Source organism: Lissotriton vulgaris, chromosome 4_1 (assembly GCF_964263255.1).
Source record: "Lissotriton vulgaris chromosome 4_1, aLisVul1.2, whole genome shotgun sequence".
Lineage (NCBI taxonomy): Eukaryota > Metazoa > Chordata > Amphibia > Caudata > Salamandridae > Lissotriton > Lissotriton vulgaris.
The window spans coordinates 205,039,812-205,059,456 of record NC_141691.1 but is presented as its reverse complement, the minus strand read 5'-3'; the positions used below and the strand labels follow the sequence as shown (position 1 = coordinate 205,059,456).

The following is a 19,645-nucleotide window of genomic DNA, read 5'->3' as shown; positions in this document are numbered from 1 at the left end:
GCTGGTCTGGAAGGACGGATGAAAGGCCTTCAGTGCCAAGTGAACAGCTCTGAGTTCCAGAAAATTGATGTGATACGTGGACTCCGTCTGGGACCACGTTCCCTGGATCTGTACCTCCCCAGAATGCGCTCCCCAGCCGTGGAGAGAAGCATCCGTCACGATAGTCTGAGCGGGAATGTCCTTGTGGAAGGGAACCCCCTTGAGGGCTGAACACCACCATTTCAGAGACTGTAGAGCATGCAGAAACAGTCATATCTTGTCGTCCCAGTTTCCTCTCCTCTGGTCCCACTGATCCTGCAGCGGTCTAATGTGTAGCCGTGCGCGTGGCGTGAGGAAGATACAAGAGGCCATCGACCCCAGTAGAGAAGACACCGTCCTCACTGTCTTAGATGGATCGGTCATAAGAGCCTGAGCCTTCCGAAGGAGTGATAAACGTCTTTCCTCCGAAGAAGACGCGCTTGCTGACAGCGTATTGATGGAGGCTCCCAAGTACTGTAGGCATTGGACCGGAGTCGGGATGGACTTGGACATGTTGATGTGCAACCCCAGCTTGTTCAAGAGAACGGACGTCTTCTGGAAGTGCGCTTGAGCTACCGAGAAGGAGGATGCCTTGATCAACCAATCGTCCAGGTACGGGCAGACAAACACCTTGTTCTTTCTCAGGTGTGCCGCTACCACTGCCATGCATTTGGAAAAGGTCCTGGGCGCAGACTTCAACCCGAACAGTAACACTGTGTACTGATAGGGATTGGCGCCGACTTTGAATCGCAGGAACTTCCGGTGTTTCTGTGCAATGGGCATGTGGAAGTATGCATCCTGTAGGTCTATCGCGCACAGCCACTCTCCCCTTTGCAGTTGAGGGTAAATCTGGTGCAAAGACAGCATGCAAAACTTTTCGCTGCGAATCCACTTGTTTGCTTGCCGCAAATCCAGAATAGGCCTGAACTCGTTCTTGTCCTTTTTTCAGACCAGATAGAATCGGGAATACAGACCTTTTCCCCTAAGAGACAGAGGGATGTCTTCTATCGCCCTTTTCCTTAACAGGGTATCGGCCTCCGCGTGGAGCTCGCGCGCAGCTGAAACTGCGAGCAAACCGGTGGGATTGTTGGAGGCGGGCTGGTGAACCGAAGACTGTATCCATTGCAAACAATATTCAGCACCCACTTGTCCTGAGTAATTTTTTCTTCACTCTGCCAGAAAATATTGAACGCTTCCCCCCACCGGAGTGAGTAACGGACGACGGGGAAGTAATCGCTCAGGGCCTAGACCCGGGCGGGCCTTTGGTCGCGGTGGCAGACTGCTGACCTCCCATGCCCCTCTGACGTTTCTGGAAGGGCTTCCTCTGGAACTGCTGCTGTTGCTGTCCAGACTGTTGACCTCGCCCTCTGCCCTGCGCCCCGTACCGTTTCTGGAACGGGCGGTAGTACTTCTGGTCCTTTTGCTTCTCCAAGCCCACAGCCGCCAGAGTCTCAGCCTCCGCATTCATGCGGGCCATCTCATCGTCGGCGTGTTTCCCGAATAGGGTCTCGCCCGAGAAAGGCAGGTTGGCCACCCTCTGCTGGGCTTCAGGCTTCAGTGATGTCAATCTGAGCCAAGCGTGCGCCTCTGATAAACTCCATGGCAGTACCCGTGGGCTGCCAAGAGCGAAGAGTCTGCAGCTGCGCTGATCAGCTGGTTCGACACCAGCAATCCCTCATTCAGGATTTCCATAAAATCCTCCTTCTCCCGTGGGAGGAGGTCGGCGAACTGTTGGAGGGACTCCCACAGCGCCCAATCATAGCGCCCCAACAGCGCAGATGCACTGGCAGTTTTTCATGGAGGTAGCTGCCGCCCCGCATACCTTCCTGCCCGCTGAGTCCAACCAGCGACTCTCCTTGTCCGGAGGCACACTGGAGGACGGGGTGATGGCGTGTTGCTTCCTCGCCTCCGTCACAATTACGGAATCCAGAACTGGGTCCACTCGGAGGAAAGCCAGATCCGCATCAAGAGCCTTGTATTTCTTTTGCAGCCTGGAGGGGGCTGCCTTCGTCACCGCCGGAGTGAGGAAGAGCTCCATGGCCGGTTCCACTAATCCAGGCACCAAAGGCAACAGAGGCCTAGATAGGTGCTTCTTGTGGAGAGTCTCAAATATTATGGAGATCGCAGTCATGGGCACAGTCAGTTGGATGCCCAGCTTGCTTGCCCCCCTCAACAAGACTTCCTGAAAGGAGACCAAGTCGTCCACAGGGAATACCCTCGTCTGAGGGAATTCTGCTAGAGTTGGCGAATAGTTCCCTGCGCTGGACGAATCCGTGGTGTACCTAGATCGACCCCTTCTGCGGTGTCGTCTGGATCTCTTTGATGAATGACGGCGACTCCTGGATCTGCCTCTCCGTCCAGAGCGACATGTAGGTCTTCTAGGCCTTGGGCGTTCCGCGTGTGCTTGCGGCGGAGCCTGCGGTGGTGGCCTGACTGGGGACCTCGGCCCAGGGGCTCCCTTAGGAGGCGTAGGGAGGTGCGTCAGTGAGACCGACCTCGGAGCCAGTGGCGGTCCATGTAGAGGAACAGGAGGAGGAGGTGGCATCGGCTTGGGGGGCAGAGTACACCACAGAGTACACCGAGCCCGGTGACTTCCTTATCTTCTTCCTTGGTGTAGGCGATCAAGAGACAGCGCCCCCTGTCGGTGACAGACGTCGCCGTCGTGCCCGAGGATCTGGAAGGACTCGTGGCTCCAGAACGCCTCCTAGAGGATGATCTCTTCCTCTTAGGTGTCGAGCGCCTCTTCGGCATCAAAGAACGCCCACTCGACGCTGACTAACGTAGTCTCGGTGTCGACGACCTATGCCTCAACGTCGGGCTTCGCCGCCTCGAAGCTGATCTGCGCCTTGAAGTCGAATGTGATGACCTCCTCAATGCCGAACGTCGAGTGGACGTCGAGGGCGAACAGCGGTGTCGCCTCGACGACGAGCGCCGAGGCCGTCTGGAATCCTCACGACGTCGAAGTGTCGACGTCGAAGATGACGACAACGAAGACGATGGCGTCTCCGGCGGCAACCTCGACGGCGGTCTCCTCAGTCCCCTCGACGACGAACGTCGACGTCGCCTCGACCCAGAGCCCTGGGGAGACGGGGAGCAGATCGCAGTCATGCCTCTTGACCGCATTGTCTATGCCATCGACGTCCACGGAGAACGGTGACGCTTTTTAGCCTTCTTGACGCTGGGAAGCCCCACAGAGGCCTCAGCATGGGCAGAGGAAGCAGATCCAGCATGCCCAGACCCACCTTGACTCTGCAGCATTCTTTCTTCCAGTCCTTGGAGCCTGATCTTCTTTCTGTCTCTCAGGGTCCTGGAGGAGAAGGTCTGGCAAATCTCACCCTTCTCATGCAGATGAGTAGAAGGGAGGCACAGGATACACACAGGGTGTGGGTCCGACTTGGCCTTCTTCCTTGAGCACTCCGGGCATTTATCAAACAATGCTGGCATTCTTGACGAAAAAAGTGCTCAGAATACTAGAGAAGGAAGAGGGCACCAAAACACGTCGAGTGTAAACACTCACACACTTTAAAAGTGCAAAATTCTTACAATAAACCCAAAAAAGGGGAGAGCTCAATGCTCCAGGGTCCTGCTAGCAGGAGCCGGAAAAAAGAACTGAAGTAAATGAGACCTGCTGGGCATTCTGGGATACTGAGAAAGTTCTAGAAAGTTTTCTTAAAGGCACGGTATCCCTTTTGAGCCACATAATGGCAGCCTTTGGGGCTTGTCTATCCTCCCCTTCCTCTCTATCATTCGGAAGGCTTTGTTAGTAAAAGGGGAAGTTTTTCTCTATGAGGAAAACTCGGCAGGCTGTGCTGTTTGTGGTTTTGGTGGAATGTCTAGTTGAAGTACTGGACAGTGTAGCCTGTGGATATAGGCTGCATTATCGGTCTTAAATTCTCTTAGTTGTCTGTGCAGGACTGCATTTTTAGATATCTTAAAAGATTATTTTTGATAGCTCCGGGGTCCACGCTCATGAGCGGGACTATTCACTAGATTATGACTATACACAGAGATCCCCAACTACAGAAACATTTATGCTTTCACCCACCCTGACAAGAATGCCAGTAGTGAACTAAGAGGGAAGTCAGCCGACATGTGTACCCTTTGAGTGGCCTGGGATGTTCTTCTATTTGCACAACATTATAGTTTAATTTAATCAAACACAGGAGAAGGTTTCGTATAGCACACATCCTGAAGTAATTTCTTTCAAGGTCCTCTAATATGTGATAATGAAGAAAAAGAAGAGAAAGTGAAATAAAGCAATTGCCTAGGATCACGTAATTTGATCAAGTGGGGAAGCCAGGATTGATCCCAGGTTTTTTGGTGTCAAATTGTGCACTTCAGTCACTAGATGTACACAGGGACGGCTATAGCACTAGTGGCGCATGGTGGTATGGAAACCATATTTTTGCTGCCCGACCTCTTCCTCAGATTCAGTCACTGCCACCTGGCAAAAGTTTCCCTTCCATTTGTTTTAAAGCACTGGTAAAGGCTGGATTTACTAATCCACTCAAGGAAAATGCAGATGTGTCCTTTGCAGCAGGAATACTAATCCTCTGAGCTACTTTGCGGCGAAACTGCCTCTAAACAAAACTACAATCTCGCTCTCTCTAGCAGAAACACTAAACACAACAGCACTCTTTTCATGTTTATTAATGCCTCAAAGGTGTGCACACAAGCAACTCTGCAGTAGGTGCTTTTGAATCTTAAGTTATTTCTAAACACAGCCCTCCCCCCCCCCCCAAATAGGTCAGTGCCCCCCTCCAGGTCAGCGCCCGGTGCAGCCGAACCCACCCTAAAGCCAGCCCTGGCTGTACATGATTTGCTTCCCCTTACACCTCCTACCACCAACCACTGCCCTGCTGGCTTCAATGAGGCATTCGAACACACCACAGACCAAACTTAGACTAAACTTTTTGGCCCTTGTGATCGTGCTTGCGAGTACCCATGTTCTAGAGTAATGGTTGAATATGAGGAAAAGCACACTAGGATAAGCAGAGAATAAGAGATGATAGTACTGATCAACACTAAACTCACTGGTTTGCCCTACAACTTTAAGGAGAAAAGAAATTGATAGGAAGGTTGAATGAATTAATATCAGTCACTGGTAATCATTGAGACTATTCCAAGCATTTCGCCCATCACGTTGTGGCTCCCAGGCATGGGCCCCATACCCTGCAATGCCACAGAACTGATTCCAAGAAGGCTGGAACTGGTCTAGCGCAGATCGATTTCCTTTTAGAAGAGACGCAACATGGCTGTTTGATCTGAAAGGATAGTCCCTACTGGAGCAGGGCCAAGGCTGGTTTGAATATAGTTGCTCCAATGTGGGCATGGAGCAGTGTGCAAAAAATGAAGGACTAGAATACGGCCCAAGTGAATGCCATTATAAGCATTCCATGCATCACTTTTTAGTGTTATGAGATACCTTAAAGGAGCAACATACGTTCAGGAAGAGTTTATAACAGATGAACCCTTTCCCCACCCCTTCTCATATTCACAAGCGTTATCATCACAGAAAATACAATTGGTGAACCAAAAGGGCCAGGCAAGACTTATCAGGGAGGGGGGTGGGAAGGGTGGGGGGTACGCAAAACCATGACTTCTAGTCGGGGATACAGGACATGGGAAAGTAGAATAGCCAACTAGCTCCCTCTTCTGAAATGTCTGATTAAGTCATCAATAACTTGGAGACCTTGACCTAAACAGGTCTCATACACATATGAATAGCACCGGTTACGACAGTCAGTGTGTGTGGATTTACTGTGTCGTGATTGAACTGGTGAGCGATTGAGTCCATTAGATTCCACTCGTGTGCGGCACTACCTTGTGATATCTACTTTGCGGGGCTAAAATTCTGCTTTTGGAAAGGTCAACCCACCCGTCCTGTTCTCATTTCCCCCTCTTCAAACCAAGAAGTGCTTTTCAGGCAATATAAGTGGCAAGGTTCCCCATGTTAAAGATAAACCAATCACTTTATTTTTTATGACAACATTCTATCTAACACAAGTCCCAGATGGGCCATTACATACCACTTGAGCCTGCTTAAACAGCAATCGACAAGCAAGATACAGCCATATCTAAAAAGGAGACTCCACGTGACCTCCATGCAAACACCTGCTACGACCGAGACCCTTGTTTTGAACATGTCATTAATGCACCATATGCCTTGTTTTTGCATGCAATATTAAACATTAACCAGCATAGTGAAAGCATACTCACAAAAGTTTTGTCTTGATTTTAACAGATTTCTGATTGAACTGTTGGGACTGCTTGATAAGGCCCAATGATTCCAATGTTTCTGGATCCAGACGTTCCTTTAGGATTGTATCAGAAACCAAGCACTGCATAACACAAGAGCAATATTTATAAAATGAACAGAAACAGATGAACTTAAGTATCTGAATGAGTATTTATAGTCTAAAATAACCACAATCAATATGCCTCAAAGCACATTAATATCCTACGATTCTTATTCTCATAAGGATGTCAATCAAAAGTCAGAAATTCCAACTGGAGTTGGTCATAACAGTATGCAACTATGATGTTTCACCATCACCAGCGGCTTTTTCATCACATGCTCTCACCAGACGAAAACCAAACCAAGCAAGAGAAACCGCAGAAGAGATGTAGGGAAACAGGAAAGCACAAAGAAGAATAAGGAGGAGAAAAATTCTAAACGTATGCAAGGACACCCCACAACCCTGGAGAAGGGAAGCTTAGCCAAAAACAGTTTAACTTTAACTTTGCAGCCAACAGCCCACCCCTAAATGAACGCTACCTTTACCATAAAAGAGAAAAAGTTTCAGGGAAGGACAGCACAAATGAAAACATTTATGTGGGCTGAAAGGGAGGGGATATACATAAGGCGGCAAAATCACCGCTAAACAGTCGCAAATTCATGCATGGGTCAATGGATTGTGCGGCAGAAAATTCTAGAAATTTATAAAATCTATAAACAAATTACACAACTACAAACACCATGAGATAAACGTGTTTACTAGTTATTAAAATCAAAAAGGTATCTGCATCAAATTCATGAACACAGGATATATGTGATTAAGTCGAGGACACCGTGACATTTCCTGAAAGATATCAGATTTTAAATGTACACTTTAGACACGGCAATTTTGTCTTTTTCTGAATAGCTCAAATAAGAATAAAAAATTAAAGAGGATCTAAATGTTTCTTAATAGGATATGGGATTAGATAGACAGCAGCCTTGGTATAGAGTAATTTGACGCTGTCACCTGAATTTACCATTGTCAGAGCCAGTTATTTTTCACAGCTAATACCGAGAAACTATCTTAACCTCTACCCAAAATATTGATCCCAAGACATTCGAAAGGCAGAGGGTACATTGCTTATGATTTTTTCTGCATAAATACGCAATGGAGAAGTAGCATTACAAGGATGCAGTTTTCCCTTTTTAATCACAGGGTTGTCCATATTCATGAATACGAACATAAGCTCCCGTAGATGTGGAAGCTGGAAAGCCAAGAGAGTCACCGTGTGCGTTCAGAGGTCGGAATTCAGGTACCATTGAGTCAAGAAACAAATGAAATCTGCCCATTGCGGATCCAAAATCAAATTATTTTTCCAATCCCAATTACTAAATGGCAAAATACTGTGCAACATTACGTTCGGCCATTGCTGAAGGGAATCCGGCTCTACACTGCCATTGCGCTGGTATTAGCTAAACGCCAAATATCCATGCATTAGGGAGCCACATCTCACCCTACAGTCAAAGGATGGATGCAGGACCTGGTAAACAGCGATAACACAAGTGACATTTACACCTCTTTCCAACCACCTGCATTCAGACCTAAAAACATATGGCAACCTCTGCGATCATATCTACAGCTATTGCCATTTGAGGATTGAAACCACAACCCAGACTGATACAAATTACATAGCGGAACAAGCACCTAAAACTGACATGAACTACGCTCTACACAATGTCCAACCTACTCCCCTCAACCCCCTTAATACAGTCCACACCCTGTGAGGAGCCCCATTTCCCGATAACACACATTCCCTCCCTGAGGATAGACGCCATATTGTTATTCTTAACTGCCACTCTGCGCTATGGACACCATGTATCCCTCCTTGTATATTCTATTGTTGTAACATGACAGTGTTAAGAATGTGTAACATTGTGCAACAACACAATGGTAACTGAGCCACCCTTGTATCTGTATACAACGCTACTCTTATTCTGCAACAATGTCTTTCTTTCTTTTTGTATTTAGTTCATCCTCTGTTAAAATTAATAAAAGAAATTTTTAAAAATTTAAAAAAGAAACTTCTACTTTACATTGCCACACTCTTCCCATTGAATCTAGATGTGTGATCACGTTCAGTGGAGGATGCATTTCTAAGAATGATAAATAATAAGAACTCAAAAGGGACTTAAGCATTCAACTTACCAGACAAGATGACACCAGGACTGTAAAGTAATCTCGTTTACTTTTTTCTTCTAAACAGCTGGTTTCAATATCTGCAATAAATTTAACACAAGTTAAGGTGTTTAAAACATATTAAGCATTTTCTTATTTAAAGAAGAGTGACCTGTGATTCTCACACCAGGTCGTTGGGGAACACATGAAGTACAGTTCTGGTGACCAACCGATGTTTTTCACACATTTGGTATTTTAGAACGAACATGAATAAGAGGGTGGTTTGATGTTTTCCCTTGCTGCCTAAGGCCCTGAAGCATGTTACACCCAGAACTAAAAGGCTCCATTACACCTTAATGGTTAAGAAGTCATATGTCTGGCTGATTTAAGGCAAGAGATGCCCAATTATCGGCACTAGGTGCACCTTTAATTACAACGGGGTATATTAAAAAGGCCCGGCCCAAGACCTTCATAGATTGTGATGAGAGGGAAGCAGCCACACTCATCAGAAATGAGGCACACTATGGCTGTATACTTACAAACAGAATATAGCGCTGATGACAAAACAGAAAAAAGATGGGAGCACCTCCTGTACATTCGCACAACTGCCTGGTTCACTGAAGTAAATTAACAATTATCCAGAACTACAAGATTTCACAGAGGCAAGTGTCCAAAGACCCTCTGTTGTAGGCCCAAAAAGTACCTGACCAACAAAACCTGTTATGAAGGTGCACATGGTTGCAATGAAGACCAATAGTATCAAATAGACAAGGTAAAGTTGCAGACTGCGTACGTTGCGAGTTACCACCACACAGGATACATCAGCATTGTTACCAAGGTTGAAATAATTTAAAAAGCAACATTTGTCGGACAATAAAAAGGGTATATTACCTAATATACAGAACACATCTGCTAAAATTGAGGGCATGTCATCCCGAAGTTCCTAAATATGAGAAACAGGAAAATAAATTAAGTGCTAGAGAAAATAAACAAATACATGTCTAGATATTGCTCTGATTTACTACTATAACATTTATTGAAAATAAATTTGATTCACATTATTGGGCACTTTTGGACCAGTTACCTGGCTTGTGTAAGAAGGTTGAGCAAATTAATTTCTACAACGTGATCCTTCATAAATAAAAACAAATTTATTAGGACAAAATCAAAAAGATATATGCAAAGCCTAACTAGCGGCACAAACTAACGAGAGAAATTAGCTCTTAAGCAACCCTAACACTATTTACAACTGACAAAGAAACAAATCTACAGCCTCGAAGTTTCCTTTTTGGAAAATAAAGGTAATGTATATTTTGAGGATCGGTGTGTCAACACATGAAACCAAAACTATAGTTTACTAATATTTGCAGCACTTCAAACTTATGATTACATCTTTCCTTATTTAAACATGAGAATCGCCCTTCCACTGATATACAGAAGATAAGCAAATGTCATAGTACTAAAAAACTAGCTCTGAATGTGCGACTGTCCAACATATACTTCAGAACACAGCCCTCCAAAACAATCATTTGCAATGCAATAGGTCTCGCATTACAGAAAGTTTGAGCTATTGGCGTTACAAATGATAATGTTTTTTTCTTTTTTTTAACATCCCAGCAGTAGCCTAAGTAAGGGGGTAGTTAGTACCTTATGTGCCTAATAGAGGTACATTTACAACTCCACAGGGACACCTAGTATCAGCCTGTGGTACTGCACCCTTTTCTTGCTTCATAGATTTTATTACTTATGCTAGATGTAAGCAAGGCAGTACCTTGTAATCAACAATAAACAAGCATTGGCATTGCCAATAGGTCTCACCTTTGGAACCTTATAAGTGTTTAGCCATGCAACACTTGATGTTGTTGCATCAAGGATATTGTGCTGGATAAGTAAACACTTATAAGGTCCCAAAGGCGAGACCTATTGGCTATGCTAATGCTTGTTGATATACAGCTCCCCGATATTAAGGGATGGTGGTGCTGGAAGGGTAAACTGATGTCAAATCAATTTAAGGAGTTATTAATATTTTTTGGATTACATTTAATGTCACATATGATCTCTGTATTCACTGAATTTGTAAAATGCATTTGTTGACTTTTGTATAACAGGTGTAAATTTTCACCGATGGATCTATTTAACATCGCAAACACCTTCAGAAATAACCAAATAAACACAAGGATTGATTTTTACAATATATAACCAAATAAACACAAGGATTGATTTTTACAATATATACTTACTATAATATCTGTAAGAACATTAGCAGCTAGATCAGGCTTCAGGTTTCCACATATAACGAAGTAGGCAAGCTCATACAGTACCTGCTGGATAGCTGTAAAACAATTAGTAATAACCTATTAAGTGGTAGGGCGCACAAAAATCTTACAGAATTTAAACATGGACACAAGAAAAGTACAACGCATACAGGTCAGCAGGCAATTAAGTGTGGCAACTTTATGAACAAAAGATGATAAACTTTGTTTGCTCCAGTGCTGCAGCATATTGAGAACATTTCAATATGAAAGCGACCCTCTGAGTGAGGAGGATCATGCTTTGGAAAGAACATTAAAAATATATCCATCATTTAATTCATCAATAATAATTTGGCATCATGTAATATCTACTGCCTATGTATTGCAGAAACATGCAGCCAGATTGGACTATATAGCTGTATATGAGCTTCAAAGAAAAGTAATTATACAACAAGTTCTATGGCGGCTAACTATTGTAAAATCACTACCCAACTGAAAGACCTATTTGGAATGGCCCAATGTGGCTTGAGAGCAGGCCACAGTAATGAATATGAAGTACTCACTGTCACTGATGGCATCCGCACCAGCAATAAAGGCCACCCCTGCCTCCTCATCCTTCTAGATGTAACCGCAGTCTTTGACAAAGTGGATAATAAAATTCTGCTTGACATTTTGAAAAACAGGATTAGCCTTGTGATATGATGTTACAGTGGATCCATTCATAAATCTCAGAATGCTCACAGTCAAAACTAGAAACAACTAGTCCTAACCATAGCCTGGATCTTATGAGGTGGGACACACAGAAGGGATCCAGAAGCAGCAAACATTAAGGGTTATAACCATTCATGCAGTTCACTTCAAGAAACACTTAGAGGTGGAAGTATACACCCACCCAGCAGTAGGTGACAGATTAAAAATGTAAAGAGTTGAGGCAAGTCTAAAGCCAAAGGCTAAAATAAGCAGGTTGAAGAAAGCAATGGTCTGAAGGGGTAGATACAAAACCTATGTACAGTGTACATCATTGCAATCTACCATTTGATCACATAAGGTGACAACTCAGTTCTGAAAATATGATCACATTGCCCCTGTGCTGGTCTTCCTTGAATGGTACTCAATTTAAGCACACTTCACTGTGAGTACTTCCTGCCTTACCTTTTAGGCTTTAAACCATCATACTTCACAACCATCAGCCTTTTCAGAAGGCTCTTGCTGACTCTACTGCAAATACTAAAGAGAACGTCGACGGACCTCCCTTCAGAAAAAAATCTACAGATCACTTTCAGTAACGGCCCTAAAGTATTGAATGCTCTCCCACTCCGGGAATTTTATGAGCTATATTTGAGACAAATTTACGTTTGCTGATTTGTGTGCATTTCTATCAGAAACGTTGTACATCACTTACCAACCACAACATTTCTGTGAGGTATTACAGGATGTGTAATAGAAACCTTTGTGAAAGGGTTCAGCATACACCTGGTGGAAAATGTGCTATAGTACAAGACATCACAATCACCAAATAAGATCATATGGGACCAGAGATAGAGATCACAATTTTCTGAGCTCTGACGAAAACGTAGCCAAAGATGAAAACCATAAAAAAGCCTAATGCAGGCACACACCGAGGCAGAAATTGGGCTGCCATATAACTATGGAAAGGATAATCTACATACAGAATGTATAACAGCTGCCTTAGAAAACCCTATTATGAATACAACATAGCCATAGTGGCTTAACCCTGGTGCTCCTTTTCAATTAGGCATCAACGTTCTAACTGCTGCACTCCTCCCTGAATTTTCTTTAAATTACTCCACTCAGAATAATTACACACGCACGACCTGATTTATCCACTCCAAGCGTATTAGGTGTATAACTTCTTCTCAAAATGTTCCTCATTTGTGTTACAATAAACATGTCTCCTTCCTTTTAAAAATGGTCACTGCCATCATTTATATAAGGCTGGAATGTGGACATGTTTGAAATTCATGTTTTCAATCCAAGCCGCTTTTCTGCAATTGTAAAATTCCATTATGAATATTGTACTTGTTACCCTAAACGTACCCTGCACTTTATCTGTAATTATGATATCATCTGTAACAGTTTCCTGAATTTCTGTACCCGGTAGCTATTATTTAGTTATTAGTTCAGTAATAATTTATATTCTGTGATGTTCTGTAATATCCTCAAAGTGCCACTATGCCTGTTTACTGCACGCCACATGACATGGACTCCATTCGTAAAATGCTATATTACCTTTAAAAAACTTAAAATCAACATTATGATTATTAGTCTACTTGTTATCTTTACAAAATCCTGTTCATAGGTGATATATAGGTGATATTTATAGGAGTTGTGGTGTTCTAAATGGGAACCTGACAGAAGGGATTAATTTGATTTTGGAATCGGCCTCGTCCTTCACAAATAACTGCACACTGGATAGATATATATATATCTATATCTATATGGAGAAGTGTGGCTCAATGGTTGGAGCGGCAGACCCTGATGCAGAGGTCTAGCCCGGGACCAGGGTTCAATTCCCCGCCTCGGCGGGTCTTGGGCTCAAAATTCCACGGACCTGATAATTCTCGCCTCGGTGCCTATTCTAATCATAGAGTCCCACTCTGCAACTCTGGGCAATAGCTTGCTTAATCTCCACAACGGCCCCCACAACGCTAAGGATGCCTGGCCTTAACCCTGGGGGCGACCAGGAGTGGACGCCTCACAGGGAAAGCCAGGACGGGTTCCACAGCGGTATTTGTACAAGCGCCTTGAGACCCTTGCGGGTGAGTAGTGCGCTATACAAGTATCAATTTACATTACATTATATCCATCCAAACAACAAGCCTCCGGGCACAGGAGCCCCAGACCCTGCAGGGCGGCCTCACAACAATGGTCCCAGGGAAACCCATCCTTTGACACACCATCAAGCAAATATTTGTACTTCTAAGAAATATTGTGATATTAGTATATTAGTTGAGGGGATAGGTACCCAAATCAAGTAATAACCTCAATCCTTGCCAGGGTGAGTGAACCCTTAAAGTCACTAAATTAATCGCTCAATCCCTGGTAGCTATGGCACACAGCAAACAAGTTTAAATTAGAGGCAATGTGTAAAATGCTTATGCAATGCAGTACTAAAGTCGAAATGCAAAACAAAAGTAATAAGAAATATAGAGCAAAATATAATTCTTAACATGTCAAAAATCGAATAAGGGGGACTAGACAAAGTGCCAATAATAGTCAGTGGTCGCAGCACAACAAGGCCTAGGCGCAATTTGACGCAGGGAGCGAGGGAGCACAGGGTGGATACCTTAACTAAGTCCATCTTGGTCAGATTTTATGTTCTGCAAGTCCTTTAAGTCCCAATCCTTCACAGCAGTACACTAAGTCTTCAGGACTATGGAGAGGCCCTTGGAGACTCATAGGCTGTCAAGACATGTACAGTTCAGGTCCAGTTGCCACCGATCACCTGAGCAGTTGCAAGTAAGGCCTCTTGTAGATTGTTGTATGCCTGTATATTTAACAGCAAGCCAGCCTTATGACCCTTGGAGTTCACTTCTTTTCCCTAGATATAAGAGAAAGCAGGTCCAGTCCTTTAGGGCTCTTTTCAGGCCTTAGAAAGAGGATTCAGCCTTCCTCCGATATTCCAAATATCCAGGATAGTCCTGAAGAGGGAGCGTGGAGACGCTACATTTATGTCTGAAAAATGTTTGTGTGTGGGTAAGACCCCATGGCACACCTTACCCATTAGGGTTAAGGTTCCCAGGGCTAACCCTACCACCTTATGCATTTTCAAGATAGCAAAAGTCTTCAGCTACACTGAACTTGGGCGCTGTGGTTAATTGAATTTGAGATGCACAATGGCCATCCTAGTGTCCCACTTCGAACACTAAAACGCAGTTTGAGGCAGATGCTTCAAACGTAAGACAGGAGTCTGGTAGAATAACAGCTAAGTTTTCAGCAACCAGACAGCAGAAGCACATGAATTGTGTTGGCATCCTGTTCTCGCTCATTTAAGTGCACCCCAAGTGTTATATATACACAACAGCAGACCTGTCAATCAGGGTGTGCCTCTCCAGCAGGATTTGCCCGGTAACTTTAAAAAAAGTCCACTGTGATTGGAACCTGCCTGGCTGAGGAGACAAAAGAAGGGCCCTGCTGAAGTATCAGCTTGCATTTGCCTGTGACTTGGAAGGTCTCTTTGAAGTGTGCCTCAAGTGCCATGTGAAAAATTCCAGCAGACCTAACAATCTGAATGGTACGCTCTAATATCAAAGAGGATTCTCACAGCCCCATCTAAATATTCTGTCAGGTTCAGAGTGGTCATCTGTGCCCATTCAGGTCAGCCTATTTGCTCCTAAAAACATTTCACACAAATTCAAATACTAAATCACTGGTTGTCAGAAGTGGGACAGCAAAATGTAGATATAGCTTCCAGTGACTTAAGGCAAGGAAAAGGTAACTCACTGAAAGTTATTTTTCCAGAATATCTAGAAAGAAAACTCACCATTTAATAGGGGTTTAATAACAATTAAAAATAATTTTTGTAGCTAGTCCCACTATCGAGGAATAGCATTAGTATATGATACTGCATCTCAGTGTTATTTGGACAGGTAGAATTTGCAGTTTAAAACTGCATATCCAGGATTCAGAGAGTAGGCCTGCAGTCACATTTACACTATCATGTAGTGGATGGTACAATGGGGGCTGCAGTGGTGTAGTGACATTTAAGTTACAGGCACTGGGTATACTTTGTATGATGTACACTAGGGACTTCTAATCAAGTTTAAATATGGCAGTTAAGGGCATCCCAACGTTATAATGTTGAAAGGAAAGGACAAACGTGTTAAAACTGGCTTGCAGGGGTGAAGCACACAGAGTTCTACAGCAAGAAAAAAACATGGGGTGCAGCAAAAAGAAAACCCAGCAGACCACACAGAAAATGTGTATTTTCTACATTATTCTTTACAAAAAAAATGTTTGTGTGAATAACAAACCAGATGTAATCAATGGTACCCCATTTAATGGTGAGGGGGGATAACACTTTTTGGAGGACTTGCTCCTTCCACGGCACAGCTCCATCTGGTAGCTGCTGCTGTTCCGATTGCTGCTGCTGGTCAGGTGTTTGAGGCCCTTCTCCACCCGCAGGCTCCTGTCTGCGCCTAATCCCTTGTGGTAGAGTGTCACTGCTCTGCTGCTTGACTGCCCTTCTGTCTTTCTGCTTTTCTCTGCCTTTTGTGCTTTTTGCTTTTCTTTTTTCAGTTTTTCCTGTTTGTTGCCCCTGCGATCCCCACAACCCTCCAGTGACCCTTCCCTGCTCCCGTTCTTTGCTGCCTCCCAGCTGTTTGGCCCACCCGAAGCTCTAATTAAAGGTGTGCCAAAGGCAAGCCATTCTGCGCCAGTCCGCGCCAACCGCCAAAACCCTGGAAACCCAGGCAACCTTCAAATATGCCGTCAACGCACATGCACACCACCTCCGTCTCAAAACCACAAAGAAAACTATCTTCCAAGACAGGATAAACTCCAATGCACACAACAGCAAATAACTCTTTGCCATTGCCGAGACGTTCGCCAGGTCCACCAGCGAGACCACAGACATTCCACCCTCCCAAGACCTCTGCAACAAACTCGGCACCTTCTTCCACCAGAAGAGCAGGCATATCTACGACAGCTCTGACACTCAAGACCCAGCCACTATGCCCACCACCACCGCACATAACCAGGCCGCACCCCAACAGATCGTGCTCAACTGGATACCACTCACTACAGATGACACACTCAAGACCATGAAGAGAATCCACTTAGGAGCCTCATCGGATCCTTACCTGTACCACATCTTCCACAGAGCAGCCGCCTTCATCGCCTCCGCTTCGCCGCACCATTAACTGCTCCATTGAAACCGCCACCTTCCCCGACCGGAAACATGTAGAGACCAACCCCCTGCTAAAGAAACCATCCGCTGACCCGACAGACCTCAAGAACTTCAGACCCATCTCCATTCTCTTCCCAGCAAAGGTCATCAAGAAGGCCATCAACGCCCACCTCTCAGTTCATCAAAGAGAACCACCTTCTGGACACGTCCCAATCCGGTTTCCGAAGCAACCACAGAACCGAGCCTGCACTCCTCGCCACCACTAACGGCATCCGCTGCCTCGACATTGGCGAAACCACAGCACTCATCCTACTGGACCACTCAGCCACCTTCGACACCCTAATCAGTAGACTCCACAACGCCGGCATTCGAAACAAGGAAATGGACTGGTTCCACTCCTTCCTGACTGGCTGAACACAATGAGTCAGACTACTACAGTTTCTCTCAGAACCTACAGAGATCAGCTGCAGAGTTCTCTAGGGCTCCTCCCGGAGTCCCACCCTCTTCAACATCTACATGGCTCCCCTCCCAGCCCAGCCATCGTCAGAAGTTACGGACTAAACATAGTGTCCTAAGCCAATGGCACCCAGCTGATCATCTCCCTCACCTACGAAGCCACAGCCGCCAGAATCAACTTTCACAACGGAATGAAGGCAGTTGCTACCAGGATGCAAGACAGCTGCATCAAGCTCAACTCGGACAAAACCGAAGTGCTCATCCTGGGACCTACAACACACTCAGCCTGGGAAGACTCTGGGTTCATCGCCATACTAGAGGTCCCTGCAACCCCCACAGCCCATGCATGTAACCTCGGCATAATACTGGACTCCTCAATCTCAATGAACCAACAAATCAACGCAGTATCCAAATCCTCCATTCACACACTCCGCTTGCTTTCAGAACAAAATGTTATTGTTGTGTTGAATAAGATTGCAAGATATCCACAGTACTCCGAACACCGGAGGAGCTGTGAGCATAATATCAAAACACAAAGAAAAGCAATCAATATAGTAGTCAATATCAATTATTATTATCAAACAGACCTTATTCCCCCCAACCCCATAAGAACTACCCCCCACCCGGGTCCCCCCCCCTAGCCCCGTTCACGATGTCCATCCAGGTCAGGCAAATTAGTCCGTATGAAAAAAACACAATACGCTCTTACCCACGCCCTGGTGCTCAAGGCAATTGTTCACCTGTTACATCTTGTTGCATTGGCGGCTCTAGCCACAGCCCCCTGTAATCCGCCCACCTCTTCCAGATTTTGTAGTGCTTTCTGGGGCAGCCACGGGCCTCAAACACCGGACGTTCCAGCCACACATAGTAATCCAATCCCTGTTTTCAGACCTCTAACGGGGGAGCTCTAGGGTTTTTCCAGGCACGGGCCACGTCCCTTTTAGCAACCTTAAGTCCCAGGAGTAGTAAGTGTTGTTTGTAGATATTACCACCCACCTGCTCCATGACATGCAAAAGGCCCAGCTGCGGTGTACGGGGGAGCTTCCAGCCCAGCACCTCATCCAAGCAATCCCAAACACGCGTCCAGTATCTTTCCAATGCCCCGCAGGACCATACCGTGTGCATTAAAGTGCCCACCTCTCTGCCACATCTCAGGCAGTCAGGGGAGGCAATCAAACCAGCCCTACACAGTCTCTCTCGTGTAATAAGCCCTGTGCAGGTATTTAAATTGGATAAAAACACTCCGCTTGCTTTGAAAGACATTCAGATGTCTCCACACAGAATCCAGAAAGAAGGTCACCCATGCACTCACCAGTAGACTGAACTACAGCAACGCACTCTACGCCGGTATCACCCAGAAACAGCTCAGGAAACTACAAAACCAGCAGTCAGACTGGTTCTCGACAACCCCTGCCACAGCCACATGACACAACACCTCTGACAACTCCACTGGATCCCTATCAACAAGAGAATCACCTTAAAGTTCCTAACACTTGCCTACAAGGCCCTCCACGACGCAGGACAAGAATACCTGAACCACCACCTTACTCTCCAAACACCTGCCAGAAAACTCTGCTCCACCCAACTCGCCCTGGCCTCCGTCCCAAGGATCCACAAGATCAGAACCGGAGGAAGATCCTTCTCCTACCTCGCTGCCAAGACCTGGAACACCCTGCCCCTCCACCTCAGTCTATCCACATCATTGACCCAATTCAGGAAGGACCTCAAGACTGGGCTCTTCAACTGTACCTCCAAACTGAGATGATCAGGAGCCCTATCCTCCACCTCCCCAGAGCCTTGAGACCCTCATGAGTGAGTAACAGCGCTTTACAAACCCCGGATTGATTGAAAACAGTAGTTGGCATTACTTGTGCATGTGAAGATATAAAAATTCTTACTCCAGGAGCATTCTTTAACAAATGAAAAATACAAAACAGATATATAAGGTACATTAGACCGCAATACAAATCTCTAAATTATAGTGGTAGAGCAGAAAGGGAGCAGCATTTCTAATACCTTGCTAAGTATGGGAATTTGCAATGTTTATTCTGATGAAAAAAGAAAAGAAATTCTAATACATACCAGTAAACGTCATATTTTCAGGGGCTTTATTTTCACTCAGACTTCGACATAACTCAACACTGTTAAAAGGTGAAGATACAGATGTAAAAATTACAAAATGCTTAAAACGCACACAAATATGCAATCAGGTGTTAAAGATTTAAATCATACTGTGAAAAAATGCACTAAATAGAATAAACAAGAAGAATAAGTTATTTGTCTCCAGTAACATGCTCTCTGGTAGAGGCCATCTAAGCGCAGATACCTTACCTTACAATATTCACCAGGCGTCAGACAGGATCTGGATATTTTTGAGCAGGACCTCTGTGTGCTGATAGGTGGTTTATTCGGCTCCACGACGGTGGGGTCATCCGCCCCAGAAATTATGTGAGCGGTGTCTATAGAGGCGTCACAACAGAGGGCTGACTTCTGCTTCTTTTCGTAATATTTCCTCACCAGAAGCACAGAGCCGTAACAGATTACTGATGGACCAGTGTGCAGAAACGAAGGACCTACGAGGGTGGCTCTACATAGAGAAATCCTTTCACAGAGCATGTTAGATGGGAGAGTTGTAAAGAAATCTGAGGATAAAT

At 45.0% G+C, this 19,645-nt stretch overlaps 1 protein-coding gene across 2 annotated transcripts in view; it reads right to left on the bottom strand.

The window, feature by feature from the left end:
* Positions 1 to 19,127, bottom strand: part of THOC2 (THO complex subunit 2) — a 1,289,207-nt gene extending 1,270,080 nt beyond the window's left edge. For both annotated transcript variants that reach the window (XM_086918507.1, XM_086918508.1), the window contains exons 1-5: positions 19,074 to 19,127; positions 10,655 to 10,746; positions 9,306 to 9,357; positions 8,445 to 8,515; positions 6,238 to 6,359 (exon numbers count right to left, since the gene is read on the bottom strand). In XM_086918507.1, the coding sequence (XP_086774633.1) occupies positions 6,238 to 6,359; positions 8,445 to 8,515; positions 9,306 to 9,357; positions 10,655 to 10,746; positions 19,074 to 19,086 (350 nt within the window). In that variant the 5' untranslated portion in view covers positions 19,087 to 19,127. The remainder of the gene's footprint in view (positions 1 to 6,237; positions 6,360 to 8,444; positions 8,516 to 9,305; positions 9,358 to 10,654; positions 10,747 to 19,073) is intronic.
* Positions 19,128 to 19,645: the final 518 nt, after the last annotated feature.